The sequence below is a fragment of the Tenrec ecaudatus genome, chromosome 18 (genome assembly GCF_050624435.1).
Source record: "Tenrec ecaudatus isolate mTenEca1 chromosome 18, mTenEca1.hap1, whole genome shotgun sequence".
NCBI lineage: Eukaryota > Metazoa > Chordata > Mammalia > Afrosoricida > Tenrecidae > Tenrec > Tenrec ecaudatus.
This window is the reverse complement of record NC_134547.1, coordinates 58,201,648-58,228,026: the sequence shown is the minus strand read 5'-3', so window position 1 is coordinate 58,228,026 and position 26,379 is coordinate 58,201,648. Positions and strand designations below refer to the sequence as shown.

Genomic DNA, 26,379 nt, shown 5'->3' with positions numbered 1-26,379 from the left:
AATAATTTTATGGTTGGGGGTCCCCACCACATGAGGAACTGTCTTAGGAAGGTTGAGAGCCACTGCCTTAGAGACAAGGACCGTGAACTTTGTCTTATGTATTTGGACGTGTTGTCAGGAGAGAAACTGGAGAAGGACATCACGTTTGGTAAGGTGGCGGTGTAGCCAAACAGAGGAAGGCCCTTGAAGAATATGGATTGACAGTGGCTTCAACAATGGGCTCAACCCTAATACAATGATGGGAATCATGCGGGGGGGGGGGGGGGGGCGAGCAGTACTTTCTTCTGTTGTCCACCATCAGGTTGCTATGGGAACTGACTCAATGGCACCTAACAAAAACACAGAGGCTCTTTGGCCAAGTAAGGCAACATATTGACAGGTTCTTGGGCTTAGGATGAGGACATCGTTGGGTAGCCCTTAGCTGGCCTACCAATGCTTCAACAAAGAGCCAGAAGTCTAGCAAAGAGGAGCTTCCGGGACAGTGAGGAACATGTGAATGGCCTGGGCCAGCGTGGAGCAAGGAGAATGAACATAGGACGTATTTCATTGGAAGGACTACTGGGCCTTGGGGACTGTCTGGACTTGGGGACATGGGAAAATGAAACGCTGGGCTGGACAGAATTGTTAAGTGGGGTGCTGGGCTGCCTTCAAAGGGCCCAGGGGAAGAACACTCTGTACATTAGCAGGACAAAGAGAGCACAGATGGGGCTATGTTGCATTTGAGATACCCCTGGGACATCCGGGAGAGGTGCCCCAGAGGAAAGTGGGCCCTGGGTCTAGACTCCGTGACTCCTCCCTTCATCCTGGGTGTCCACGGGCTCATCTTCAACCTTGATTTCTGGGCTGACCCTGAGTTCTCCGGTTCCAGTAAGAGTTTAGGGGTCATCTTGTTTTTCTGAGGTCACCGTAGCATTGACATTTATTCCGCCACAACCATAAATGGGCACTTATCAGTCCTGCTGATCACTTAAATCATTGGAAGGTCAGGCCACTTGCACAAGGTCTCATAACTGGCAAGGGGCAGAAGAGGTGCTGCATTTGTTTGTTGTTGTTGTTTTTTTTTTTTTGGCTTGTGACTGGTAAATTAAAAAAAAACCAAAACGTTTGTCAGGCAGTTTTCTGATCCTTTCCAGGGCCTTGGGGATGTGAATGGGACAGAAGCAGAAGACTCAGGCACTCCTGTCACTCGGGAAAGCCTAGCTATTCTGAAGGTCCCCAGGGGAACCAAAGACTTCGGGAAGCCAGGTCCCATGGGGAGGCCCCAGACAAGGAGATGGAAGGGCAGCGTGAAGGCGTTAGAAGAGACCAAACAAGTGCCTGCCTCCTGTAGTCCTCAGGAAGGGTCAGACCCTCACAGTCCAACCCTTTAAGTCCTGGTGGCCATGGCCATAGCCTCAGTCCCTGTGACAAAGAGGGGGCCTCTTGGTGACCAGATTTTAACATTGGTTAAGGCGGGACATCATTGATAAAACGCATATCCTGGCGAAATAGCCACATGGCAGCCGAAAACCATATACCAAGGCTGAATTTCCCACCATCATGGCCAACAAGGGCTTTTCAGCTCAACTGATATCAATTTAAAGGAAATAAAGAAGTGAGATGTTTCGTGCTACACGTATTTTAGGTTTTACATTCGGGGTTTCCTGCATCGTGATCTCTGTGTTTATTAATTTTAGAGGCAGGTAAGCGATGCTTCAGCGCAGGAGAAAAGAGCCCGCAATCTGCTACAGGTTTGCCACAAACTAAAGGCAGGCAGGGATTTCATGGGCGCGCCCCGGGCTATGTATGTGTGTTGTGTCTCCCTTGGGTGGGGGGTCTCTCTGAGACCGGCAGTCTTGGGGTGGTGGTGGTGGGGGGGGAGAAGCTGGGTGGGTGGGGTGCATGGGACAAGCCTAGGATGTCAAGAAGAGATGCGGACGATGGGCAGTGGCAAACGTGGGCTTGCTCGGGCAGGAGCGAGCCGTCCGCGGGGGCGCCCGGGGGTCTCCCCAAAGCCCGCCCTGGAGCCGCGGCGCGGCGCGAAGTGACGCAGCGCGGTGTGGCCGCTGTGGGGCGCCGTAGCCGTCGCCGTTGCCAGGGGGAACGGGCCGCGCGCCGGACCAGGCCCAGCGCGCCTCGGCCAGGCCCGGCTGCATCGCCAGCGAGCCGGAGCCGGAGCTGGGGAGCTCGCCGGCCGGTCCTCCGCCGCCGCGCCGGCCGGGATGGAGTCCCGCTTCGGGGCGCGCCGCCGCTCGGTCCCCGGCACCGACTCCCCCGCGCGGCCTTGAAGCGCGGCCGCCCGGGGGAGGGTGGACGGCCTGGCGCGAGGGCTGGATCGCGGGCTGACCTTGGCAGGGCCGACCAGGCTCGGCCGCCACCACGCGCAGGTGAGGAGCCGCCGCCGCCGAATGTCTCACCTCCCAAGGTCCCCCCGCCTACAGGGGGGGCGCCCCTGCGGTCGCCGGGGGTCGCGGCTCCAAGCGCCCCTTGGCCTGGAGCCCGCGCGGTCAGGCGGAGCGCCGGGCTTCCCGCCATCACTCATCAAGTTCATGGGTCTGCATGGAGCGCCAGCCGTGGGCCGAGCCCGTGCCAATCGCGGGGCCACGGGGTCCTCCAAACAGACGCGGCCTGCGCTCCGGCTGCGCCCGAAGCCCCGAGCAGGCTGCAGCTCCCGGTGCTTTCAGGCCGCGACGCCTGCTCGGTGCTGAAGTGCGGGGCGAGCCAGGGCGCGTCTGCCTGCAGAGAGCTTGAAGAGCAGAAGCCCAGTACTGTTGCAAAGGGGCCGCCCGTGCGGGTGGGCTTCACTCGGATCGCCCTCTGACCAGGAAGCCGCTGTTTGGAGGTGCTTGCACAGGCTCACCTCCACTTGGCACCTGTGGGCTGCCCTGATTCAGCCAGCGGTGGTAGACTTCTCACCTTCGTGGGGGAGGGGGCCGGGTTCTCTTTCCAGTCCGTGCACCTCGAAGCCCACCACCTGCCTGCCAGTGAAAGCTCGCATGCTCAGTGGCATTCCGTGCGACTTCAAGACTCAAACCAGGGAGAAAGGCCTGTTGGCTTGCCTTCAGAAAGTCAGCCCATGAAAACCTCATGGATCCCAACTGCGCTCTGCGATGGGTTAGGACCCGGCTGTGGTTGGTTCCATTGTGCCTGGAGTCACCCGGCCACAGCAATAGCTGTGCCTCCCGGCGGACCTTCCTGGGCCCCACGGAAGGTCCGTGTCTTCTTTTGTGCAAGGGGAGAGGCTAGGACCTACCCCGAGAGCTGTTGGGATTGAACGAGCCCCCCCCATCACAGTCATAGCAGCCCTGGCCATGCCTGGCACTCAGCAGGTGCCCTGGGAGTGCTGCGGTTGTTTGTCCTCGGAGCGCTTTAGGGGTGCAGCAGTGGTGGCCCTAGGGAGAAAGGCCTCAGCTTTCCTCCTGGAGAAGAGCTAGCTTCAGAGATGGGCCCTGGGTGGTCCCTGCTTTGTGGTTCATTGTGGGAGACTGGTTTGTAAACCGATAATCACCAGATGTGATAAAAAGCCACAGTACTGCTTCATCAGCCAGTTTTTTTTGGGGGGGGACTTGTTTTGAATTTTGTTTTCCCAATTTTTCTTTGTCACAACTGCTTTCTTCATGACCCTTTCTCTGTGGGTGTTCCCCCAGGCTTGTGTCTACCATCATGTGAGTTGATTTCCTGGATAAAATCAACAAGCCTGGCCTCCCTTGCTTGGCCTCCAGCCTGCTCCACGCTGCTCCCTCCCCCTGACCCTCTTTCCTTGACCCAGCTAGTGGATGCTTCGGGAGAATGGCACAGCAACCATCGGAAGCCCACAGTGACTCTTGTCCCAGCATCAGACTCCTGCATGTTATTGACAAAGGAGACCTGGGGGGTGGGGGTAGGGAGGACGGCCACATAGGAGCCCAGTGACAGGAGAAGCCTAGCACAGTTTGACGATCGGTTTATGCTCCCGCGAGTTGTGAGATCAAACTGGGGCCACTTCTCAGAATCCTCTCGCCACAGACTTTTGTGCGCACCTGTGGGGAATTTTAACAAAGAGCTTACCGCCAAGCATCCCCCCCCCTGGAAACCCCCCCCCACCACCTCTTTTACAAATGACTTTTTTGTGTTATTTACATAAAAGTTTTATTGGGTTTTGTTTGTAAAGCCAACCTCCCCCACCCCCGGCCTTCTGGTGGTTAAATTGAGCATCTTTGAAATCTTAGTGAAAATTAATATCTTGATGTCGATCCCTAGGGAAAAACAACAGAAACACAGAAAGTTCTGGGTGAGAGCTAGCCGAGAACAGGGCCCGTAGTCCTCTAGCGAAGGCAAGCACCGCCTGGTGGGGTGGGGAGCACCATCGTCTGTGTGAGTGCCTGAGTCATGGGGAGCTGAGCTGGCGGCTCCCCTGGGTGCTGTCTGGCTGTCTGGTTCCTGCTTTCTCAGGCCCCCAGCCGCTCCTCTCACAGAGCGAGTCTGGGGTTCTTCCTCATAGCTCTGTAGCCAAGCGACCCAGGAGCGGGTGAGGGAGACTGAGCAGACCCCACACTGGGTTGTTAGGCAGGCGTTTGTGATTTGTTTGGTGTGGTGTGGGCAGGAGGACAAGAGGTAAGGTCTTTCCCAGAGCTGTTTGTGCCCGTAGTGAAAAACAAAAGGCAGCACCAAGGCGTGCACAGTAAGAAGCCAGTTCCCCGCCACCACCCCCTTTCTTACTCTGGAGCACACTTCGCCCCAGGCCTACCCGTCCCCCTCGCTCAACCGTGCAGCAGAAGACACCTCGTGCAGTTGCCTAGCTGGCCCTGGCCCGGGGATGTGCCCTGGTTTGCTTACATTGTCTTGCTGGTTTGTTTGTCTTTAATTATTGCAAACACACTGCAGTAGATTGTTGCGTCTTTTGTGAGCCGTCAGATAGACTAAACATCAGATGTGGACTATCAGGGCCAAAGGGCAGATGCGTTCTCAAGGGTGGCGGACAATGCCAACCTGCCTTCCAGCTAACCTTTCTGAAAGATGCCAACAGGAGAGGTGATGTGTGCAGCTGGCCTGGAGTTGCCTCACGCAACTCTCTTGAGTTAATTCTTTCCAGAAAGCCCTAGGCTTCTTGCATTCAGGTGTGCCTGCCACACCTTGATAAGCACAGGGCTGTGAGGCTGCTGGCGTCCCAGGGTCACCCACTGTAGTGGGTCCCAGGGTCACCCACTGTCACCTCCTCATCTCCCTTCCCCCCCTTGCTCGTGCCCTTCTCTCCAGCGCTAGACAGCTTTCTAGGGCACCCACCTTCCTTATGCCCTTTCACTGGCTTGCCATGGCCCCTTCAGCTTCCCTGTCTGGTGTGCGAATGGCACGTGCCAGAGGCGCCTGACCTTTTCCAGCATCAGGGGGAGGAGAGAGCATCAAGAGGACCCGCATCAGCCACTCAAAGCTGAATCCTGTGCGGCGCAGGGCCGGCATAGCACCTCTCGCCAGCCTGCTTTCTTCCACCAGTCCCGACACGGCCGTCAGTCCCAGGGCACTCCACTTCTCTGCTGGTTTTGATCATTCGTTGCAATGGCCGCCCAGAACCCACAGGCAGTATTCACGATTATGGGGGCTCCTAGGGAAGTAACAGCTTCCAAATTCAGGTTCAGGAATGTTCAGGATCCAATTCTTCAATCAGGACCATCTCTTCTCAATCATGCCTCCCTGGGCCTTGGCCATGGTTTCATCTTCAAACTCAATGCCCTGCCTTGTTTAGGCAAGTGTTACAAATCCCCCCCCCCTTTTTTTTGCTGCGAATTCAGTGCCCAGAGGCTCCCCACTCCACCAGTATGGCGCAGCCTGAAGGTGTTTAGCTCTAGCTCCCTTGGTGAGGTTGGCAAACCTAGCTCCCTCAACAACCTAGAGGCCTTCCACTCTGCCAGAAGCCCCCTGCCCAACGACACTCTGCTCTCTCATCCTGCGGGCCGCATGCCCCCTGCTCTGTCTTGTACCAACCTTCTGGTTCTACTGCCATTTGGCTACCACGGCTTCTCATCACCCCGTGTGGCCCCAGCTCCCTGTCTCCTGGGTTGGGGAGGTTCACTGCAGGCATTGAGCATCCCTTTCCTCTCCTGCTGGGAGTGGGACCCTCCTTCCCACCTCTGCTGCTGCCCACTTTGAGCCCAGCCCGGAAGACAAACCTGACCAACTCCACGTAAGGGTTCCATACACCTTATTTGCAGGGTCCACTCCCACAAGGGTACCAGGCCCAGTTTTACACCCTCAGCAAGCTGTTCAATCTGCTGGCTGGGCCACACGCAGCTCATAGTTGCCCAGTTATTTGCAGGGAGTTAAGAAGTTTCTGGCGAGTAGGGCTACATTAAGTAATTCACTGCACCGCACCTGGCCTCCAACCTCCGTGAGAGCTGATGGGTGCAGACCAGCTGGCTCCTCTCTGAGCCCCCGCCCTGCCCACTTGGGGCAGCCTGTCCCCTGTGCTCTGCTTATAGGAAATGCCCCCCCTCCCCCCCGCCTGAAGGGGCTGTCAGAGTGCCTGCTCACCCACAGCCCTGTTTCTGTGGTTGTCTTCCTGAGGGGAGGGGAGGGCAGGATCCCGGGCTCTGTGCATTTGTGTCCCTGTGCACACAGCAGGCAGGGCTCTTAACAAATGCCAAGTAAGGCCCGGTGTAAGAGAGTGAGCTGGCCATGCTGTGAGGGAGCAGAGCCGTATGCCCTTCACTCTGGTCTCCAGGGGAAGTGCTATGAGGGGTGGGGCAGCCCAGGAGTCCCTGGACCCAGTGACGGGGCTCGGGCCCATCTGTTGTGCCTTGGACCCCGTCTTGGATCTTCTCCGACCTCCCAGCCCTTTTAATCAAAATCTTTTGTGCCACAAAAGGGTTTGTGGCCACCAAGTCAGTAAGAGATGACATCCGTTTTGATTTGTTGGCTGGGCCTGGCTGTTGGAGTCAGTGGTGCGTCTCCTGGCCAGCTTGGCATGCGTGCGTGTGTGCGTGTGAGCTCTCGAGCGCTGCCGCCATGGCTTGGAGTCAGAGCTGCCCCAGGGCTGTGTGTGGCAAGCCCTTGGCCTCAGATGGTGATTCCTCACCCGGGCAATGTGGGATGAAGCAGCACTGGGCATGTCAGGCCGCTGCCACCCACCCCTGGATGGTGGGGACTGGGCAACCCTCTTCTCTCTGTCAAGTCATAGGGTTATTTAGTGTGGGTATGACAGGGTCCGACTCCTGGGATCTGAGTCCCTTCCAAGTGGTCACTCTGGAGCTGGTCTCTCTGGAGAACTGATGGGCCCACGCTCACCCCTTCCCAGGGCCTGACCGGAATGGCCCTCGATGGAGGCCAACCCTGAAGTCTGAAAGTGCTGCCCTGGGACATTCAAGGAACGCCATGCCAGCCTTTTGATCCCTTGGGTCACTTCTGGTCAGCGGGCCAGGTTGGGGTGAGGGCCATGTGCCCAGCTCTGCTGCGGGCAGTGCACACCCTCTGGGCGACTGACTGGAAAGAGGGACTCCAGCCAAGGGTTGACCTACGCCTCATGGGAGGTGCAGAGAGGAGGCCCCCCACCCCCAGCGCGCTGTTTTCAGTGTTTTTGGAACTTGTGCTGCTTCGTGCTCACGTCTTACTAAGCATCGGGCTTTGCCTGTACAGCCAGAGCGAGACATCCCACCTGTCTTCAGAGCCCGAGAGACTGGCTCACCGGGCCTCTTGTGCCACCTCAGTTGCTTTTGACTGGAGACGGGCGAGCGACCAGAGGGGTCTGCGTGCATGGGTCTGGCGTGATTGCTAAGCTAGCTGGGTGCAGCTTGGAGCTGAGGGGGCTCGGGGGTGACTTCAGACCCGAAGAGTGCCAGCCGGGCTTTGCAGCTTTGCAGGAGGCGCTAAGCTTCATTGAGGAGGGGGGGGTGCACCTAAGTGTGACTCTTGGGCTCCTAGGCAGTGGGCAGCAGCTGTGTGTGTGAGAGAGAATGAGAGTGGGGTGGGGGGTAGGAGGGAGGTTGGCAAGGGTGGAAGCCGTGTCGGGTTACCCCCCAAAGCAAGGTAAGCACAGGCTTACTTGTGCTTGCTTACCACTCTGTTGCGAAAAATTTCACAGTGTTCCACCACATTAAAGATTCTGTGTCTGTGTCTGGCCGCCATCTGTCCCTGGCAGCCCCGCAGCAGCCCTTCCGACAGAGCCAAAGCCTCTTTTCAAACTGAACTCCCTGACAGGGACATGTTGAATGCTTTCCTGTAGATTAGTAAGCACAAGCCAACCCCTGCTTGCCTGGCTTTCTGGGAACTCTGTCCCAGAGTGGAAGGAAGGGAGGGCGCCAGATGGCTCTGGGCAGGATGATGCCACATCATTTACCCCCACCCCACTCCTGTGCCCTTGTTCTGCAGATGTTTTCACGCCAGCAACAATCTACCGAGCATCTTCTCTGTCCAAGGTACAGTTCTGCATGCTCGGTGGGCTGGCACGGGGACACACAGGATCCCAGAGGTGACAGTGGTCTATTCAATGAAGACTGGACACAGGGCCCCCCTGAGGCTGCCTATAGCCTCCGGGAAGGCTTTCTGGACGAGAGAACATTTGCAGGTGGCTCTGAAGGACCAGTCTTTGTTAGAAGGCGTTCCAGGCAGATGTGCTGTAAAGGGGCCCAATGCACCCCCCTTGGCTTAGACCTCCTGTCCACAAGCGTGGACTCTGAACATTGAGCCCAGCTCTAGGGCTGTGTCCCCAGCCCCTGACTGCCCCCCCGGGAGTCCTTCCCTAGCTCTGGGATGCCCTGCTCGCCCTGTTGGTAACTATGAAGGCCGGAGGCTAGCTCTTGGGCAGAAGGGCAGTGGGGACAGGGAGGTGTGCTGCCCCGGTGGGTAGGGCTGTGGCCTCGCCTGGCTCCCTTAGCTCCCTCTGTCAGAGGACGCCAGTCTCCTGGTGACCCTCTTATGTTCTTGGTGCACCAGGCCCAAGGAACCTGGTGGCGGGTGCAGTGCTTAACCACAGGGTCAGCAGTTTGAAATCACCAGTCGCTCCTTGGCAGAAAGATGGGGCTTTCTACCCTTGTGAAGTGTCACAGCTGCAGGAACCCACAGGGGCAGTCCCTCTGTCCTGTAGGGCATTGTAAGTTGGAGCCCACTGTGGCATTGCGTGGTGTGTGTGTGTGTGTGTGTGTGTGTGTTTTGGCAGGCCCAGAGGAACTTAGAGAAGCAATTTCATTTCTCCAGTGGCGGGAAACAGAGAGGCCACCCACCCCCACCTCCCTCCTCTCTCCTTCAGACCAGTCTTTCCCAGACAGGGAACCTCAGGCAGAGGGCAGAGGCCAGATTCTCCTTCTCAGACCCCCACTCCCTGTTCCCTGGTGGTCAGGCCTCGGGACGGAGGTGCCTAATCCCGACAGGATCAGTGCGTGTTCTCAATGCGCTGGCCCAGCCCGATCTTGTCCCCAGATGAGAATGTGTCTTATGGGGTTTCACCTGATAGCTGTGGGGACAGACTTCTGAGTCGCAGACAGCCACATGGGGGCCTGAATAAACCCAGAGCCCTCCACTTTACCCTGTACAGGTGCTCCTGCCCAGAAGCTGGGGCGGGGGGTCTGGGGTGGATGGGGGTACTGGTTGTGGGTGGTGGAGCTGGTCCAGCTGACACTTGTCCTGCTCTTCCCCCTCTGGAGATGACCATCTGCAACAAGCCCTCCAACAAGACAGCTCCGGAGAAGAGTGTGTGGACTGCGCCCCCGCCGGCCAGTGGGCCCTCCCCAGAGCTGCAGGGCCCCAGGTCGCGGCGGAACGGGTGGAGCTGGCCCCCCCACCCACTGCAGATTGTGGCCTGGCTGCTGTTCCTCTTCTTCGCTGTCATCGGCTTTGGGATCCTTGTGCCACTCCTGCCTCACCACTGGGTGCCTGCTGGTTATGCTGTATCCTTGGAGAGTGGGGGGCTGATGCAGGGAGGGTGGTGGTGGTGGTGGTGGTGGTGTGTGTAGCTGGGCTCCCAGAGCAGGGGTGGGCGGGTCAGGCCAGGCTGGCCCCGTGTCTGCCATATGGGCTCGATGCTCTCCTGCCCACCTCCGGTCCCCACATGACCACTCCGGGCTGTCCCAGGGGATGAGTAGAGAGACTGAAAGTACTCTGGAGCATGCTGTGTGGCCCGCCAGCCCAGGGAGGGACCAGAGCTGTCCCAGGAGAGCCACCCATCTGCTGCTGGCAGCTGTCGTGTTCAGAGTGCAGCAAAGGCAGGAGGGAGTGATTGTCCCGCTTTGCAGAGGGCAGTCCCACAGGGTTCTTGACACCGTCCGTGTGCAGGGTGCGTGTCTGCCGTCTGCCGAGATGCTGGACCAGGACTGCCGAGAGGCTCACGGGTTTTATGCTATGAATGAGGGCCCTTTTGTGGTGAGGTTGATAGTGGTAGGAGGCAGGGACAGGGATGCTCTGGAGGCCTGGGAACAGTGACAAACCCGGCCAGCCTCCCCAGGCCTGACCCTGACCCCCTGGAGCAGAGAACTGCCTGTAAGGCCTGGAGATGAGAGACGGAGGCCACGTGGTGTCCCTGCCCAGAGATGCCCGTGAAAGTGTCTGCTTCCAGGACCGCATTCCCGGGAGAGGGCGAGGAGGCCAGCTGTAGGGGGTTGGGAGGGAGTCTGCAGCTGATGGTGGTCCCAGCTCAGCCCTACCCCTCTGCCTGACAGCGAGGGTTCTCATCTGTTTCTGGGTGGGCACGGAATGCCCCAAAGGTGTGCGTGTGTACATGTGTGTGTAGTAGTAGTAGTAGTAGTAGTAGTAGTAGTAGTAGTAGTAGTAGTAGTAGATGAGCTGCAGGAGTGGAAGTGGGAATGGCAAGGGCAGGGGTATAGAGAAGGTCTCTGGAGAAGGGTGCTGTTCTCAGGTACCAGCAGTGCCCGGGGCCTTTCTGGTTCGTGGTTGCTTTGAGGAAGCTGGAAGTTGTTGCTGGGAGCCTTCATTCTTGCATGGCAGCTATGGGCTGGAACACAGGTCAGCCGCCTCCTGGCCGCTTGGGGGCTCTGCCTGCTCCCGGTGACCGCAGCCAGCCTTATGTTGTCGGCGGGGTCCTTGCCAGCCGTTCCTGCTGCAATTCTTCAGCCAAGGGCGCCCACTTACAACCCTGCACAGTCCCATGAACTGGCTTCACTGTAATTGCCCATCTGTGTTTGATAATATCTGTGTCTTCCACCAGACCATAGGCCTTTGTCCCTTCACTTCAGTCAGAGAAAGACCCCAGGAAAGGGCTGAAGAATGAATCAGGGGTGTGCTTGGGAGTGTGCCAGGAGGCTGGAGTGGGGAGAAGCAGTGACCAGTGAAGCCAGAGAGGGGCGGGGATCCTCATGAAAAGGGCTGGAGAGTGTACCTCAGCTCAGGAGACACTGAGGGCCCCAATGGAGTTGAAGCAGTGTTCATGCAGGGAGACCCGTATGACTTGAAGAGATTAACCGGGAGCCACGTATGCCAAGGAGCAACTCCAGGGCAGCCTGGCAGGAGGAAAGTTTCAAGACTGTAGGGCGCCCAGGCAAGTGGAAGGTGTGACCCCTGACATTGGCCGGTGTCAGAGGTCAGTGGTGGGCCAAGGCGATCTGTCCATGGTAGTGTAGAACCGGCAGGCAGAACACAGTGCACACCAGCACGGAGGGGAGTCTGGTTGCTGAGAGTGGGTGAAGAAGGGGCGATAGGGTCAGAGAGTGGAGGGAGGATGAGTGGTGGGGGTGCTGATAGATGGTAGGATGATGGCCGGGTGGGCAACAGGGATGGGCAGATAAGTGGCAGATGAGTAAACCAGATTGTTGGGCTGTTACTTACAAAGCTTTGCACCTGTGGCCAGCGCACAGTGCTTGGTCCAAGCATTGAGCAGGTAGGGCCTGGAAGAGCTTTGTCGCAGTTCCTGGGAGACATTCTGGCCCGGGCCAGACCTCAAACCCGTCAGGACTCCAGGTGGGGAAGGCAGCAGATGCGAGGCTGCAGGTGATTCTCCATATGGCCCAGCTGCTGAGAGGGGTGGCTCTCCGAGGTGACTCCCTGTGAAAGTAAGGTAGAACGTTTGGGTCCTGGGCCTTAGGAGATGCTCACCTCAGGCTTCCCAGCCAGAAGACAGTGAGCCCAGGACCCTGTCCTCAGGCCTTTTGGAGGTAGGCAGGCAGGCTGTTGGGCACAAGGTTTGATGGGCACAAGGTTTGATGGGGTAGCTCCCAGGGGCTGGAGGAAAGAGGTACCCTAGGCAGAGAATACAGAGTTACTCATGGGAGGTGGAGGGCCGGGCAGTTCCTGTGCCACCGGAAGTACTTGCAGGGCCCACAGCCTGCAGAACGTGGCCAGTCCTTAACCTGATGGGCCAGTGCATGGGGGCCATCTTCGCCGCCCACCTCGTGGTGCACCTGACTGCTGTCTCTATCGACCCGGCAGACGCCAACGTGCGGGACAAGAGCTACACAGGGCCCCTGCCCATCTTTAACCGCAGCCAGCATGCTCATGTCATTGAAGACCTGCACTGCAACTTGTGTGATGTCGACGTGTGAGTGCATGGGGGCTGGGGCGCGTGCAGGCAGTGAGCATGCGCGCGGATCACAGCTCTCAACGGGGGTCACCTCACTGCCCTGGTGTTTGACACTGTCAAGGGGGTGCGGTGGGGTAGGGAATTGGCAGCCCCTGAGCAGAGCAGGTGATTGGAAACAGGAGCTGAGCGCATTTCCACGGCAGTTAAAGTAGGGACACTTGGCACCACACAGTGCTGCGGGAGGCTGGTACACGGGGGAGCACCAGCTACACCAGGCACCCACTCTGCAAGGAAGGGGGCTGCTGCGCTCTTACTCCCCAGAAAGGCTGAGAGGCCAGCCTGAGGCACGCAGCCATTAAGCAGCAGAGCCTCCCTGCCAATACTGTTCCCCTTGGGGACCCCTGCCAACCCTGAGGCCCAGGGACTCGCTCCAGGCCACAGCTAGAAGAGGGAGGAGTCAGAAATGACAGAGCCCCTCCCCACCCTCCGACCTCAGGGAAGGGGCTTGGGAAGGGGTTGTGGTCCAGGACTGGCTACACTCTTGGAACCCAGAGACCCAGTTAGCCTATTAAGGGGGTCTGCGACGCGAAAGAGCACCAGCCCAAAGGTGATATGGCGCGAAGATCCCGCCGCTGACATTCGTTCCTGCTGCCAAATGGACTGAGGATTTCTGTGGGAAAATGCCAATAAAGTGCCCAAGGAATGGCAGGCAAACGGCGGGGTGGGGGGATGGACCCAAAACAAGACAGTGCCAGGAAAAGCGGGGGCCGGAGGGGGCGCTGGGCCACTCCCTCAGCCTACTGCTCACTCCTCGCTGGCTTCAGACCTGCATCATCTCCTGGTTTGGCGCCAGGGACCTTGCTTGGAAAGGAAGCCCCTTTTCTGATCCACTGCTGCCCCCCACCCCGGGTGCGCAGTCCCAGGCCCGGGTGGCGCCCTTGCCCCTGCCCCTGCCCCTGCCCCTGCCCGGTGGTCCGTCCCTGCAGAGACCCATGGGGCCCCAGCGAGTGCTTCACGCCGCACCGCCGCCAGAGGGCGTCCGCGGTCTGTCACCGCGCTCCGTGGCCGCCCCAGGGACACCCCTCTGCTCTGCGTGAGCTCCCGCCGACCAGGCTGTGCCCTTTCCCGCAGGAGCGCTCGCTCCAAACACTGCAGCGCCTGCAACAAGTGCGTGTGCGGCTTTGACCACCATTGCAAGTGGCTCAACAACTGCGTGGGCGAGCGGAATTACCGGTGGGTGCATCTGTGCGTGCTGGTCTGAGAAGATGCGCCATGGGTGCCTGCCGGGGTGGCTGGGGGTGGTTTGGGGTCTTCCATCTTGCTGGCGCAGGAGGGTGGGGGAGCCCTCTGGTGTGGCCACCCATCGTCAGCTTCTGGAAGAGTTAGGGATAGAAGGCATCCCCATACCCCCAGCCCAGCTTGGCTCTCTCTGAGCCCAGGGGTGCTGACAGCTGCCCCGCTGGGCCCAGGCTCTTTCTGCACAGTGTCGCATCCGCCCTCCTGGGGGTTCTGCTCCTCGTGGTGGTGGCCACCTATGTGTTTGTGGAGTTCTTTGTCAACCCCATGCAGCTGAGGACCAACCGCCACTTTGAAGGTAAGTGTGAACCCAAGCTGTGTCCTCCCCAGCCTGTGGTGGCCTTGGGCCCTGGCCCTGGCTGAGCAGCCTGCCTGTGCCTGCAGTCCTCAGGAATCACACTGATGTGTGGTTCGTGTTCCTGCCTGCCGCCCCATTGGAGACCCAGGCTCCAGCCATCCTGGCTCTGGCAGCCCTCCTCATCCTCCTGGGCCTGCTCTCCACGGCCCTGCTTGGCCACCTGCTCTGCTTCCACATTTACCTTAGTAAGTGGTGTTGCATACCTGCCTCCGGGCTGCAGGGAGGGGCCTATTGCTGTCACCCACCTCCCCAGCCCTGGCCCTCTGGGTGACTGGTGGCCTCCTTCCCAGTCTGTCTCCTGAGGGCCCCTCTCCTCCCTTCCCCACCCTCAGTGTGGCACAAGCTCAGCACCTACGAGTACATCGTGCAGCACCGCCCACCACAGGAGGCAAAGGGGGCCCACAGGGAGCTGGAGTCTTGTCCCCCCAAGATGCAATCCATTCAGGTATAGAGGTGGGCCAGGGGACTGAGCCCGTGGGAGGGTGCCCCCCCCCAAGGAGGGCGGGAGGGCTGTGCGACACACAGCCAATCAGGAGATGGGTCAAAAGGCAGTGAGTAGCCGGGGCTGGAGGCTGCAAGTAAAGCCAAGCCTGGACTGAGTTCCGACAGGAGCTTCCCAACCCCATAGATGTGCCTGCCCAGGCTCTGAGCATGTGCTAGAGGGGGTGGGACGTGGGAGCCTGGAAGCAGGCAGGTTGGGGCTGCAGGAAGAGAGATAGGGATGGACCAGCCACTAGGCCAGCAAGTGGCCACTACACAAGGCCATCTGTCTGTTCATTCTCTCCACCCATGACCTAGTGGTTCTCAACCGCCCTAATGCCACGGCCCTTTAATACAATTCCTCATGTGGAGATCTCCCCCCACCATAAAATTCTTTTCATTGCTACTTCATAACTCATATTTCTACTGCGATGAATCGGGAAACCCCCTGTGAAAGGGTCATTCGACCCCCAAAGGGGTTGTGACCCACAGATTGAGAACGGCTGCCTTACACCAATCACTAACTAACTGGTCCTTAGCCTGGCCCAGGCAGGCCCAGCTCCACAGTCATGCTGCAGAAAAGCATATTGAGACCAAGATGCTAGGTCTTCACATTGGTCTCAATGTGAAGTTACTACCTCACTCCCCCAGCTCAGACTCTGACCCGGTCAGCCCAGCTACTGGCCAACTCACCCCCATTCCCACGCCCTGGACTTCCTGAGGTCAGCAGCTGAGGGTGGGGTGGCCCAGTCTTCAGAGCCTCCAGGGACCTTGAAGGCAGTATGAGAGGGTGGGGGCAGGCCCGCCTTGCTGGGAGGGCTGGGCCTTGAGTCTTCATGGCAACTAGACACAAACACAGGCTGGTGGGAGGGCTGGGACGCAGACAGTCCCTTGTTCTCCCAGCCTGTGGATGAGGCTGCCAGGCAAGAGCTCCTGCCAGGCTGGGGGACTGGGGACATGTAGATTCTGTCCCCCAATGGGTGCTGCCTGGGACTGGGTCCTGAGCCTGTGGGTCACTGACAGCCATTGTGGGCAGCAGGTATGCCATGTCAAAGAGGTCTGGGCCTCAGAGAAGTAGGCTTCAAGCTGGTCCCATTGGGCAGGGCTGGCTCTGGGACGGTGCAAGCAGCCTGGCCCTTGCAGTCCTGTGCCTCTGTCCCTCTGCTGGTGACCTGAGGGAGGCCTGCCCCGAGGGGAGTGCTGTTCCCTGGATGCATGGTTCCACTCAGGAATGTATAGGGAGGATCCGAGGGACAGCTGTGCAGGGGAAGGGGTTGAGTGGGGACATCCTGGTGACAAACTTCCAGCAGGCTAGGGCCTGGCTCCCATCCCATCCCGGCCCTGCAGCCTGCTCTGAGACCAGGCTCCCTGGGGGCCCTCTTCCTGCCTCACCTTTCTGGAAACCCCGGAGCCCCAGGCTGGGTGTGCCCTGGGTGCTGGGCCTGGAGAGGTGCTGGCCCCCAGGAGGAAAGCAGAATGCAGGTGGAGGATGGCCTTGACATCGGGTCCTCACTGGCTTCAGGCCTGTTTTCTCTCCGGAGCTGTTCTGCTCAGGCCGCCCCACCCCCACCCCCACCCCCAAAGGACTGGCTGGGACGGGCCTGCCCAGGGCCTTGAGTGTCTGCGCCTGTGCAGCTAGCCAGTGGCCTTGCCGGCTGGGCTCTGTCCCCCAGATACGGCCTCCACCCCACCCCCACCCTGAGCAGGAATCCGGGAGGGGCCCCTCTGTGGAGCCGTTGCCCCCAAACATAGGCTTGTTTTAGAGACGGCGGCGGCGGCGTTGCTGCTACAGTGTCCTCACGGCATTAGTCAGGACGCCTCTGTCTCCATGGAGATAGTTGCCGGAGCGAGCGACAGCTGTCCCGGCGCCCCTCCCCCCGGCACAGCGTCGGGCGGGGCTCCCCGGCAGGGGCGGGACCTCGCCCTGGCTCCGCCCCACATCTGCCTCCCGACGGCCTTCAGCTGTGCCCTGTCTGGCTTCTGGTTCCACACCTGCCGCCCTGTGGGGCTTGGCTGGGGCCTGCCTGCATGCGGGTGCGGGCGGCATTGTTAAAGCTTGGGTAGGCAGCCCTGAACTGGCTGTGTAGGCTTTGGGCCGTGGTCAGCTCTGCCCCTCGTCCGTCCACCTGCCAAGGACCCGAGGGAGGCGTGCCCAGCAGCCAGAAGGCGCATGCCAGTCCCCCTTTACAGATGGTGCACTTTAGCTTGGGGCTGGGTGAACCGCCCTCAGGGGCCAGTTCAAAGGAAACAGCTCTCCCATAAGTCTGTCTCTGGGTCCTAGATAATTCCCCCACCTACCCCCCCCCCCAACCCCATCAACCTTCACAATTCTGGCTCCACCGGTTCGCTGCTGCACACACAGCCTGGGCCTAGGCAAGGGCACATGCTGAAGGGCCCCCAGCTCCACCTCCCACCTCTGCCGGTGCACTTCCAGACTGGGAATATTGGCCTGTGGGGCAGGGGCTTGCTGGAAAGAGCTGCGTTTCACAAATCAAAGCAGAAGGCCGTGCAAGATTAGAAATGGATGTTTTGATCCTTAGGTATTTTTTAAGCTGAGGGGGCCGGGGAGGGGGGTAGTCTGAGTACCCTGTGCCCAGAACTCAGAGCAGTAGTCTTCTTAAAATTGGTGTCCCCCAATGTGGTGACTTCCCCTGTGGTGTCTCCCCCTCCCAAAAACATCCTCCCCCCCAGACCATATAGAATCCTTAGAATAGAATATAGGATAATATCACATATAGAATAATATGTGATATCTATATTGCGAGTTACTTACATAGGTGCTATATATTGAGTCACATATTTCTTAGGTCATATGAATATTAGCAAAATTGTTTTGTAAAGTCTGTTGAGGTACAATACAATTAGGTAACATTATTAGTAATTGAATGGAAGCCTATTTAAATTTTTTCTCCTTTTTTTAGCACTTCATTCTCAAAAAGGTTAACAGATTCACAGACACTAATTACCACAATATTGTAGCTAAAATGTCAGAAACTTCCACAAAGTCAGTGGCTAAAAACAGGTCAAAACAACAGGGCTGGCGTGTAGCTTGTGCAGATGGAATCACCACGTGATTCTCAGCAGCCTTGCAATTCGGTAGGACTGCCCGATGATGTCATTTCCACTCACTGCAGTCTAGTAAATTACCATAATGCTTGCTGGGCTCACTGCCAGGAATCAGTTCTGACCTAGCGACCCTATAGGGCCGAGCAGAACTGTGCCTGCGGGTTTCTGAGATTTAATGTTTAAGTAGGAAGTTTCAGTGTTCTCCTTGGAAACAGCCGGTGGGTTTTGAACCACTGACTTTGAGGACAGCAGCCACGACCACGACTCCCAGCAACCCTATCTAGGCTTGCAGAGGCTGCCTGTCTTTCCCGAGGCAGACAACCTTGGGGAGACGGGACAGAGGGGGCTTTGGGGTTAGCCGCTTAGCCCCCAGCACTACCAGGCCATTAGAAAGTTAGCCGTAAATTAGCATGGCGGTTTAGTCTGGTAGATATGTGGACACATGTGAACTGGGCTTACCTAAGTGTTTTCCTTATGCTACAAGGAGGCTTTTAATAAAGAACCATAGCGAGAGCACTGCTTACCTAAAGTCATTTTGGGGCCACCTCAGACACCCGGTGTGGTGATGGCACTGCCGAGAAGGCCAGTGGGGGCTTGGGTGGGCTCAGGACTCCCATACACGGGCCCTACACCTGCCCTTCCCGCCTTCCCGACCCCACCTTCCGCAGGAGATGGAGATCTACGTGCGGACTTTCAGCCACTCGCGCGCACGCCTGGAGCCCCGGGGCCAGGCCAGGCCTCCCGCGGTGAATGCCGAGTGAGTGCGCCCCGGGCTCGGTCAGGGGGGGCTGCAGAGCTGCCAAGGGTGAGGGTCGGGGTGCTCTGCGGCCCGCCATCAGCTAGGGAGGGGAGCTCGAGGCTGGGCCTGCAGGGGGACAGGCTGGGAGAAGCCGCCGTCACCAGCGCTTCCCCTCCCGCTTCCCTCTCAGCCCCTCCCGGGTCCTCGCCACCCGCGACCACGATCTAGCAGAGCCTGCTTCGCCCGAGGCACGCGCGTTGCCCCCCCGGATCCGACCTCAGGTAGGACTGAGTGGAGGGGCAGGGGGCGAAGCCCGCCCCAGCCCTCCTCCGCTGTTGCTTTCTGCCCACAGGGCCCCACCCTCCGCCCCAGGAAAGGGTCGTCGAGTCCCCCTCTTGTCTCCGCAGAAAAAGAGGAAGCGACGCGTGTATAAAGTGCCGACCTCTGGGACCCTGGACCCGGCGCTCACACGGCCCCGGCTACCCGGTGAGCGCCCCTTCCGGGCCGCTCCAGGCGCTCCGGAGTGGGGGGCGGGGGCTGGATCTCCAGCTGCCTTCTGTCCCCGCAGGCTCCGGGGCGTCGGGTTGCCGCTCCAGCTCGTCCTCCGACTCGGCAGACGCCAGCCCGGTGCGCGCCGCGGGCCCTGCGGGAGCCTACCACTCGGCGTCGGCCGAGTCCATGGACGAGATCCCCGTGGCGCAGACGCGCCTGGGCAGCGCCGCCCTGGCCGCCCCCGGAGCCCGGCCTCGAGCGCCCGCCGTCTTCGTGAGCCCGAGCAGCGGCGAGCCGGGGACCCCGGGCGCCCGGGAGAGCGGTCCCGCCTAGCCCTGCGGGGGCCGAGGCCGAGGCGAGCGGCCGGCCCCACTATGCAACAGCCATCCTCGCCGCACCGAGTGCACTTTAGGGGTCCCGAAGGCCGGCGGGTCTCCCGCCCCGACTCAGCAATACCCATCCTACCGGCCATGATGCTCAATAAACTTTTTTATGCTTTTGCGGACTTGTGCTTGCTTTCTTCTGGAGCGGTTCCAGTGCTCCCTACTCCCCTGCCCCCGCCCAGCCCAGATCGTCCATGGGGGCTCCACACACCGAGGGGGCTGGAGGCCAAGCTAGGAGAGGTCTTGGGAATGGGGACCTGGAAACGACTCTTGACAGCAGGAGTTCCACCCATAGGGCGGGTAGGGGCCTCGAGCGATCGCAACAGCGATGGGGGTGATGGCCCAGCTGCTGGACCCCGAGGTCCAGGAGCCTTTTCCTGGCAATGTAAGATTGCTGTCGGGTACTAGGCTGGACATACAGAATTCACTCCGTCCTCTCCGTGCCCAGTGCTCCGAACTCTGGCCCCGGGCCCAGACGACGCCTAGTTGTGGCCTGAAGATGCCTCACGTTCTGCTGAGGATATTTGCTACTCCAGAGCAGGACCACCGAGGGAAGCCACCTTTCCGACCGACCGCCCCCGCCCCACTTCCTAACCAGCCTGGAGGTGGGGGCGCATTTTGAACTCTGGGCTGGACCCCGGTTAGGGGCCATGGTAAGAAGCCCTCCGCAGCTGGGAGGGCTCCGAGCAGGAGGTTGGTGAGCGGCTCCGCCTCCACGGAACCCAGCCCGCCGAGAGGGCGGGGTCTGATGGGCGGGGATAGCGTGACCTTGGTCACTCTCCCGCAGAGACAGCCCTGGGGGTGGGACTCGCTGTCGCTATGGAGACAGAAACAGGGGATAATACTGCAGAGCCGCCCGACCTGCAGTCCCGCCCCAGAGCCGGCAGGGAGCAGAGCTGCGGAGCTGCCTGGTCCCCCCACCCCCGCGTCAGTCGGTCCCTTCTCGCGCCTTCTGTCCATCCAAACGTGCACTGTAGGAGCAGCCACAGCGTAGAAGCCGGTAGGAGACCTGGGCGCCGACCACCCTAGTCAGTGCCCTGCATGACAAGGGAGAGGGGGAGGAGCGACCTGGGAGGGGTCCCCACTCTGGCTGACACCAAGCCGGGGACGTCAGGGCTCAGCATTCCCCCCAAGCCCCCAGCCCTCAGCCTCACCTCCTGGCCTGGCTGATTGAAGACTCCAGCTGTCCGGCAGAACGAGCAGGTGGCCCCAGTGCACGGGTGTGGCCACTCCATCATGGCCTGCAGACCAGGGGGACGATGGCCTGCCACCAGGCTCCACCTGATCGGACCCCAAGAATCTCGAGACTCATCTTCCCACAGACAGGAGTGAGCACCAGATGGATCCTGCTACACCCCTTGGACAATAGACCCTCTGGCTTAAGCCCCCCCACCCCCAACATAGCAGATGCTGGGAGGTCACAGAGCAGTTGGGGGCCAGCACAAACTGGGGTTCTGCCTCCTGGAGATGGCTGTCCTGGAGGAGCTGTGGGTGCTCATAGACCCAGATACAGCCACCTAGGAGTAAGAGTGTGAGGTTTGGGGGTGGGAGGGTGGGAGGAGTGTTCGTGGTGGGTCAGTAGCAGTGGAACCAGAGGAAGATGGGCAGGAGAGGATAGGGAGTGGGTGGTCCTTAGGTCAGGACCTTGGTGTGGCCAGGGAGCTATGAGAGGAGATGGGTGGGGGCCAGAGTCTCACCCAGTGGACCTGAGCACAGCACCTGGGAGTCCGGACATGCCAGCCGCCGGGTGTGGTTGCGGGAAGCTGCAGTGTGGTCAGAGGGTCCCAGCTCGCCAGGCTGTGCCAGGCGGGCAAAAGCGTGGCCTGAGGGTGTGGTGTGGGTGCGGATGTGTGGCTAGGCAGGGAGCTGTGGAAGCAATAGTTAGGGGTCTCATCAGGGTGCCGGTCACAGGCTGTGGGTGTGGCCTCAGGCTGGTTGTAGTGTGTGTGTGTGTGTGTGTGGTCAAGAACCAGGCTGGGGGTTTGATCTGAGCACAGCAGTGGGCCTGTGGCAGGGCTGAGGGTGTGGCCGGGCAGGCTGGTGTGTGTGTGTGTGTGTGTGTGTGTGTGTGTGTGTAGGGGAGTCCGCAGTGCAGGGCTGAGGGCATGGTCAGGGCACTGCAGTGGGACTTCCGCTGGCCCAAGGGGAAGACGCGGGGGTCTCTGGGCATGGTGGGGGGGGTGCATGCAAGGGCATGCTCAGTCCCGGGCTGTGGACGGCTGGCTTGAGGAGGCTGTGGCGGGGAGAAGGGTGTGGCCAGGGGCCTGCTGTGGAGGCTTGTGGGGGGCTGTGGGGACTGAAGGTGCAGCCCGGAGGGCGTCATCTGTCCAAGGGCCTTCGTCCCAGGTGAAGGGTGTGGTCAAAGGGTACAAGCTGAGGGTGTGGAGGGCGGGGTTGAGTGTGTGGGTGCAGTGCAGGGCTATGGGCGTGCAGGCTGGCATGGTGGTACTGGGTGAGTGGGGCAGGGGCTTCTCTCAGGGGCCAGAGACATGGACCCTGGAAAAGTGTGCTTCACGGCAGGGTGTAGTTGTGAGGGGCACCAAGGCCCAGCCCCACTCACCAACATGCCTCTTGGGGCTGGTCATTTCCACAGCCCCCATCCACGTGGCCCCCCAATCTTCTGCTCCTCACTTGCTTACACCAGGAGGCTACAGCCCCACTGGGTGGCAAGGGGCCAGGAAGCCACGGTTGTGCCTCAGGGTCTGGGAGTGCTGGCTTGCCCCACCCGTGGGCCCCCGTTCCCCAGCCCGGCCCAGCCCAGCCTTGCTGGGAGCTTCGCCCTGACACCATCCTGCCCTTAGCAGCACCACCCTCCCTTAGCAACGGTCTCCAGGCTCCACAAACTGTGGCCCAGCCAGCCCCAGGCTCGGCTCCCCATCATGTTTTTGTTTAACAGCAAATAGTAACAAGGTCCCGGCTGGGCCAGCGGCACCCCTGCCTAAGGCACCTACCCTGCCCAGCCTCTGGCTCTCTTCGCAGGCCTGGGCTGGGCCTCGCTGGCTCCGTATGACCTTACATAGACACTGACCTCGATAAATACCTGCCCAACTCGCAGCCTGGCCTGGCACAGCTTGGCATGGAGCTCCCGGGGAGGGGGGGGAGCCTGCCCTGCCACCCGCATGCACTTCCACCCGAGCAGGCCTCATGCCAGGGTCAGACAAAGCCATGGCCTCAGCTGCTGCCCTCACAATCTCTCTGGACAGTGTCACTCTGTTCCCAGCCTGGTGTGGGCATCATGATGGCATCTTCACATCCTGCTCAGAGCCAGGACTGGCCCTAGGTGCCAGATCCTTCCATCCCAGTCCTCTTCCTTCCCGGGCCCTGGGCTCTGGGGCCCAGGGGGACGCTGTCTGCCGGCCCTACTCCTCAGTAGCACCATGCCCAACTCGGAGGGGCCCCAGCCTGTGTGCCTGAGCCTCCGTCTCTTCAGGGGAGACAGAGATGTCCTGTGCTGGGGTGAGGGGCAAGGCAGCTGGACTGTGAAGTGACGGCATGCCGGGTCCCTGCAGGGTGGCATGGCAGAGAGCACAGACCTCGCTGGGCTGGAGGAGAGCTTCCACAAGTTTGCCATCCACGGTGACTCCAAGGCCAGTGGGCAAGAGATGAATGGCAAGAACTGGGCCAAGCTGTGTAAGGACTGCAAGGTGGCTGACGGGAAGGCCGTGACAGGGACGGATGTCGACATTGTCTTCTCCAAAGTCAAGTGAGCCCCGGGCAGCCCCTGCTTCGGGTGGCCCCCGGAGGTTGGGAGCTGGGGGTGTGGTGGGGTGGCTACAACCTGGGCAGACGTCCAGGCTCAGGATGCCCGCCCACCTGGCAGGGGGAAGTCGGCGCGGGTCATCAACTATGAGGAGTTCAAGAAGGCCCTGGAGGAGCTGGCGGCCAAGCGCTTCAAGGGGAAGAGCAAGGAGGAGGCCTTTCAGGCCATCTGCCAACTGGTGGCAGGCAAGGAGCCGACCAACGTGGGCGTCACCGTAAGTGCTCTCTGCCCCCTCCCTCCGTCTGGGGTGGCCATGGTGGGCCTGAAGGCATCCCTGCCTGGGGGTGGGAGGTGGAAAGGTTTTCCCCACTTCACCAGGTGTGCCTGGGTGGGTGGGGTCCTCTGTCCACTCAGAAAGCCAAGACAGGGGGTGCTGTGGACCGGCTGACGGACACCACCAAGTACACGGGCTCCCACAAGGAGCGCTTTGACGAGAGTGGCAAGGGCAAGGGCATTGCTGGCCGGCAGGACATCCTGGACGACAGTGGCTACGTGAGTGCCTACAAGAACGCGGGCACCTACGACACCAAGGTGAAGAAGTGAGCGCCCAGGATGGGCGCTGCGCAGCTGCCCCTGACAGAGGCTCAGGCACAGGCCTGCTGGGCACGTGGAGCCAGAGAGCCAGTCCCCTGCCTGCCAGACCAGCCACCCAGAGCTTCCTGCTCAGCCCACCAGGCCTCTGCCCCAGACTGCTATGCGTCCTCTGCGCCCCCCCTACACCCCACCCGCCCCCTCCTTCCACGCCAGCTTCTCCGTCCCTCCCTCAGGGAAGAGCCTGGGTCTATATAGCCTGACCGCCAAGCTAGCCCCAAGTATGGCTAACCCGTGCCTGCTCGGCTCATGTTTAAGCTGCTGCCCTGGCCAAGTGCCTAATTCTTTCCCAGACCTCAATAAAGACACCTTTTGTACCGGGGTGGCTTCCTGGGTGTGTGCTGCCTGCTGCAGGCGGTAGGGATGCTGATTCCTGGAGGAGCGGCACCCTGAGGTGCTGCACCCTGCTGCTCTGGTCCGGTGGCGGCCCTGCCATTTGCTCAGAGCCAGGGGGATGCCCTGGAGGGAACCCAGGGCCTCTCTCCACGTACCTTTCGGCAGTTCACCCCAACTCTCTCTGACAGCAGGCGGGGGAAGGGTGAGACAGTGGACCTGGCTTGGCTACGCCTTGGCAGAGGTCCCGGTGGCACCGGGCCTCAGCTCTCAGCCTGCTGACAGGCCCTCCTCACTCTAGGCGGCTACCAAGGCTAAGTGTGCTGGGCCCCGGCTCAGAATAGTGGAGGAAGCAGGGCCAGGAAGCAGCAGAGGAGGCAGATGGTGCATCGTGGTTCGGAGGCGGAGAGGGCTTCTGCCCACTGGATGGCCAACCTGTGCCTCCCATCTTCCTGGCCAGGAGCTGCTCTGCACCGAAGGCCCCAACACCCATTCCCCAAAGTGGGGCTGGGTGGCTCTCGGTGCTTGCTGTGGGCAGGTGGGTAGGGCGTTCACCAGTGAAGGGCTCCCAGGTTTGGGGGCGGGGGGCTCCCTCATCCTGAGGGCCCCTGGCCATTTGCAGAAGGAACTTTCTGCCTCTCGGAGGAGTCAGGGGGTCAGTCGGTCGGCCAGAGCTGGTCTCACGCCCAACACTTGGGGCTAACTTTCCCGCCTTCCCTTGGGAGCAGGGGCTGGATGGCTTTAGGACCTGCCCAGGAGATGGTAGCTCCCATGGGGGCCAGAAGAGGCCAGGAGGCGCAAGTTCACAGTCCTTCCCTCCGTCCCTGACCTAGATAACTCGGCAGAGCAACACAGCTGTCCTGTCCCTCAGCTCACGGGCCACCCGGGGCCGCAAGAACTCCCTGAACGCAACCTCACAGGACGGGCAGGCTAGAGCCGCAGTGAGAGCTCAGGGGAGGGATTCTGGGAAGACAGTCAACACCCTGGCTATTGCACAGCCTGGTTGTCAGGGGACACTCACCCGCTCTGCCCACAGGGTCTGGAAGCCCTGCTCTCCCGCTAGCACAGAGAACTGTGGTCCTGGGGGATTTGCTTGAATTGCAAGCTGTACTTAGAAAAATGGGTAACGGGCGAAACCCACGCCCACGTCCTCGTGGAGCGAAGAATCAAGTGGCATTCCACACGGGGCCAGCCTACAGGGAGCAACTTGGTGCACTTGTGAGACTCCCCCACTGTGGCTTGGAGGGACCCAGATGGGGAACTGGCTGAGTCCCAGGGGACAGAGTGCCCACGCTTGAAAAGGACTCCTGGTGGCACAGTGGATCAGGCAGGAGGTTCAAGTGCACCAGCTGCCCTTCATGCAGGCCAGTGACCCAGAAAGATGACGGCTGGAGGCAGCTTTGCTGTGCTTTCAAAGGCCACTCACTCTGTGTCAGGTGCACAGGACAGCCACAGGTTGGGGTTCGGGTTTCTTGGAAAGTGGTTTTGGTGGCTGAGTGAGGCAAGTCAAGGCCCCCTCGGAGCCAGAAAAGCCCTTGAAGAGCAAACGACTGCACTAAGCATTGGCTGGCCAGTGGCAGCCACTGGCCACCTGGCTACTTCCACCTGTCATCACTATTTCCCCTTACCCCAACTTTATCGTGAGGTGACACTTTGGGGACTTTGCCTGTACTGCCAAGAAGGGAGGTGGGCTTCTGAGGGCTAGGGCCATTCAAAAGCCTTCAGGTCCAGTAGGGAGTAATCCCAACAGCCCCGGGGCACTGCCCCTTCCCTTTGGGCTCACAAGACCAGGCCTCCTGGTGTCCGTGTAGGGCGAGCAATCGCTCCCTGGGGTTTCTCCCAGTTTCTGGGGCCTTCCCGTCCCGTGTAGGGCCACTCAGCTGCATAGTGCAACAATGGTTTGCCTGTTTCCTCGACATGCAGCACCTGCCCCTGCCCCTGCCCTCAGGACTAAGTGCTTTCCACACAGAGACAGTCAGACACCGAAGCCTTCTCCAGATACAGGCAGCACTGGCCTGGGGCACCCCCTTTCAGGGACAAGAGAAAATGGGGGGAAGGCGGCTCCATCAGGCTTTTTTGCTCTTCCTTAGAGGCCTCTGAGCAGATGTCCCCAGAGGATGACGCGTGAGCTGGGGGTAGAGAGGAGTGGGCTCTCTCCCCCAACAGTTTGTCCGGTCAGTCAGTGATCCAACCCCCGACCAAACTGGTCGGTGTCCAGTCTACTCCCGGAGACGTGCGAGCGGGGACAGAGGGCCACTCCACCGAGTCTCCCAGGTTGTCACCTTCATTCTCTCGCAGAGGTTGCTGGGACCAGACGGCTGACCTTGGGTTAGCACAGCAGTTCTCGACCTGTGGGTCGCGACCCCTTTGGGGGGGTCAAATGACCCTTTCACAGAGGTCACCTGATTCATAATAGTGGCAAAATGACTATGAAGTAGCAACGAAAATAATTTTATCCTTGGGGTGGGG

At 60.1% G+C, this 26,379-nt stretch overlaps 2 protein-coding genes across 5 annotated transcripts; both read left to right on the top strand.

Moving 5' to 3' along the window:
- Positions 1-1,910: 1,910 nt before the first annotated feature.
- Positions 1,911-19,348, top strand: ZDHHC1 (zDHHC palmitoyltransferase 1). 4 transcript variants are annotated; one of them, XR_012780860.1, is made up of 12 exons: positions 1,911-2,366; positions 8,317-8,363; positions 9,588-9,830; positions 12,255-12,430; positions 13,544-13,645; positions 13,882-14,006; positions 14,093-14,251; positions 14,399-14,511; positions 18,281-18,369; positions 18,542-18,632; positions 18,704-18,837; positions 18,920-19,060. XR_012780860.1 is itself a non-coding variant. In XM_075536978.1 (12 exons), exons 3-12 carry the CDS (start codon positions 9,588-9,590, stop codon positions 19,118-19,120), a joined length of 1,413 nt encoding a protein of 470 aa, XP_075393093.1. In that variant the 5' UTR covers positions 1,911-2,366; positions 8,317-8,363; the 3' UTR covers positions 19,121-19,348. The 4 variants fall into 4 exon arrangements, 3 of the variants coding, with proteins under 3 accessions (XP_075393093.1, XP_075393092.1, XP_075393091.1); XM_075536978.1 differs by having other exon boundaries at positions 18,724-18,837; positions 18,920-19,348; XM_075536976.1 differs by having other exon boundaries at positions 2,062-2,366; positions 18,759-18,837; positions 18,920-19,348.
- A 745-nt stretch (positions 19,349-20,093) lies between these two features.
- TPPP3 (tubulin polymerization promoting protein family member 3) lies at positions 20,094-23,888 on the top strand. The gene is made up of 4 exons (XM_075537089.1): positions 20,094-20,226; positions 22,736-22,929; positions 23,047-23,200; positions 23,341-23,888. The coding sequence occupies exons 2-4, from the start codon at positions 22,742-22,744 to the stop codon at positions 23,527-23,529; spliced, it is 531 nt and encodes a 176-aa protein (XP_075393204.1). The 5' UTR covers positions 20,094-20,226; positions 22,736-22,741; the 3' UTR covers positions 23,530-23,888.
- The last annotated feature ends 2,491 nt before the right edge of the window (positions 23,889-26,379 follow it).

Bases quoted from the DNA above. Each gene is read 5' to 3' on its own strand.
- ZDHHC1 (XM_075536977.1), top strand. From the start codon at position 9,588: ATGACCATCTGCAACAAGCCCTCCAACAAGACAGCTCCGGAGAAGAGT. The intron at 13,646-13,881 runs GTGGGTGCATCT...CGCTGGGCCCAG, and splicing joins GTGGGCGAGCGGAATTACCG to GCTCTTTCTGCACAGTGTCG. The intron at 18,633-18,758 runs GTAGGACTGAGT...TTGTCTCCGCAG, and splicing joins CCCCCCGGATCCGACCTCAG to AAAAAGAGGAAGCGACGCGT.
- TPPP3 (XM_075537089.1), top strand. From the start codon at position 22,742: ATGGCAGAGAGCACAGACCTCGCTGGGCTGGAGGAGAGCTTCCACAAG. The intron at 22,930-23,046 runs GTGAGCCCCGGG...CCCACCTGGCAG, and splicing joins ATTGTCTTCTCCAAAGTCAA to GGGGAAGTCGGCGCGGGTCA. The intron at 23,201-23,340 runs GTAAGTGCTCTC...CTGTCCACTCAG, and splicing joins CGACCAACGTGGGCGTCACC to AAAGCCAAGACAGGGGGTGC.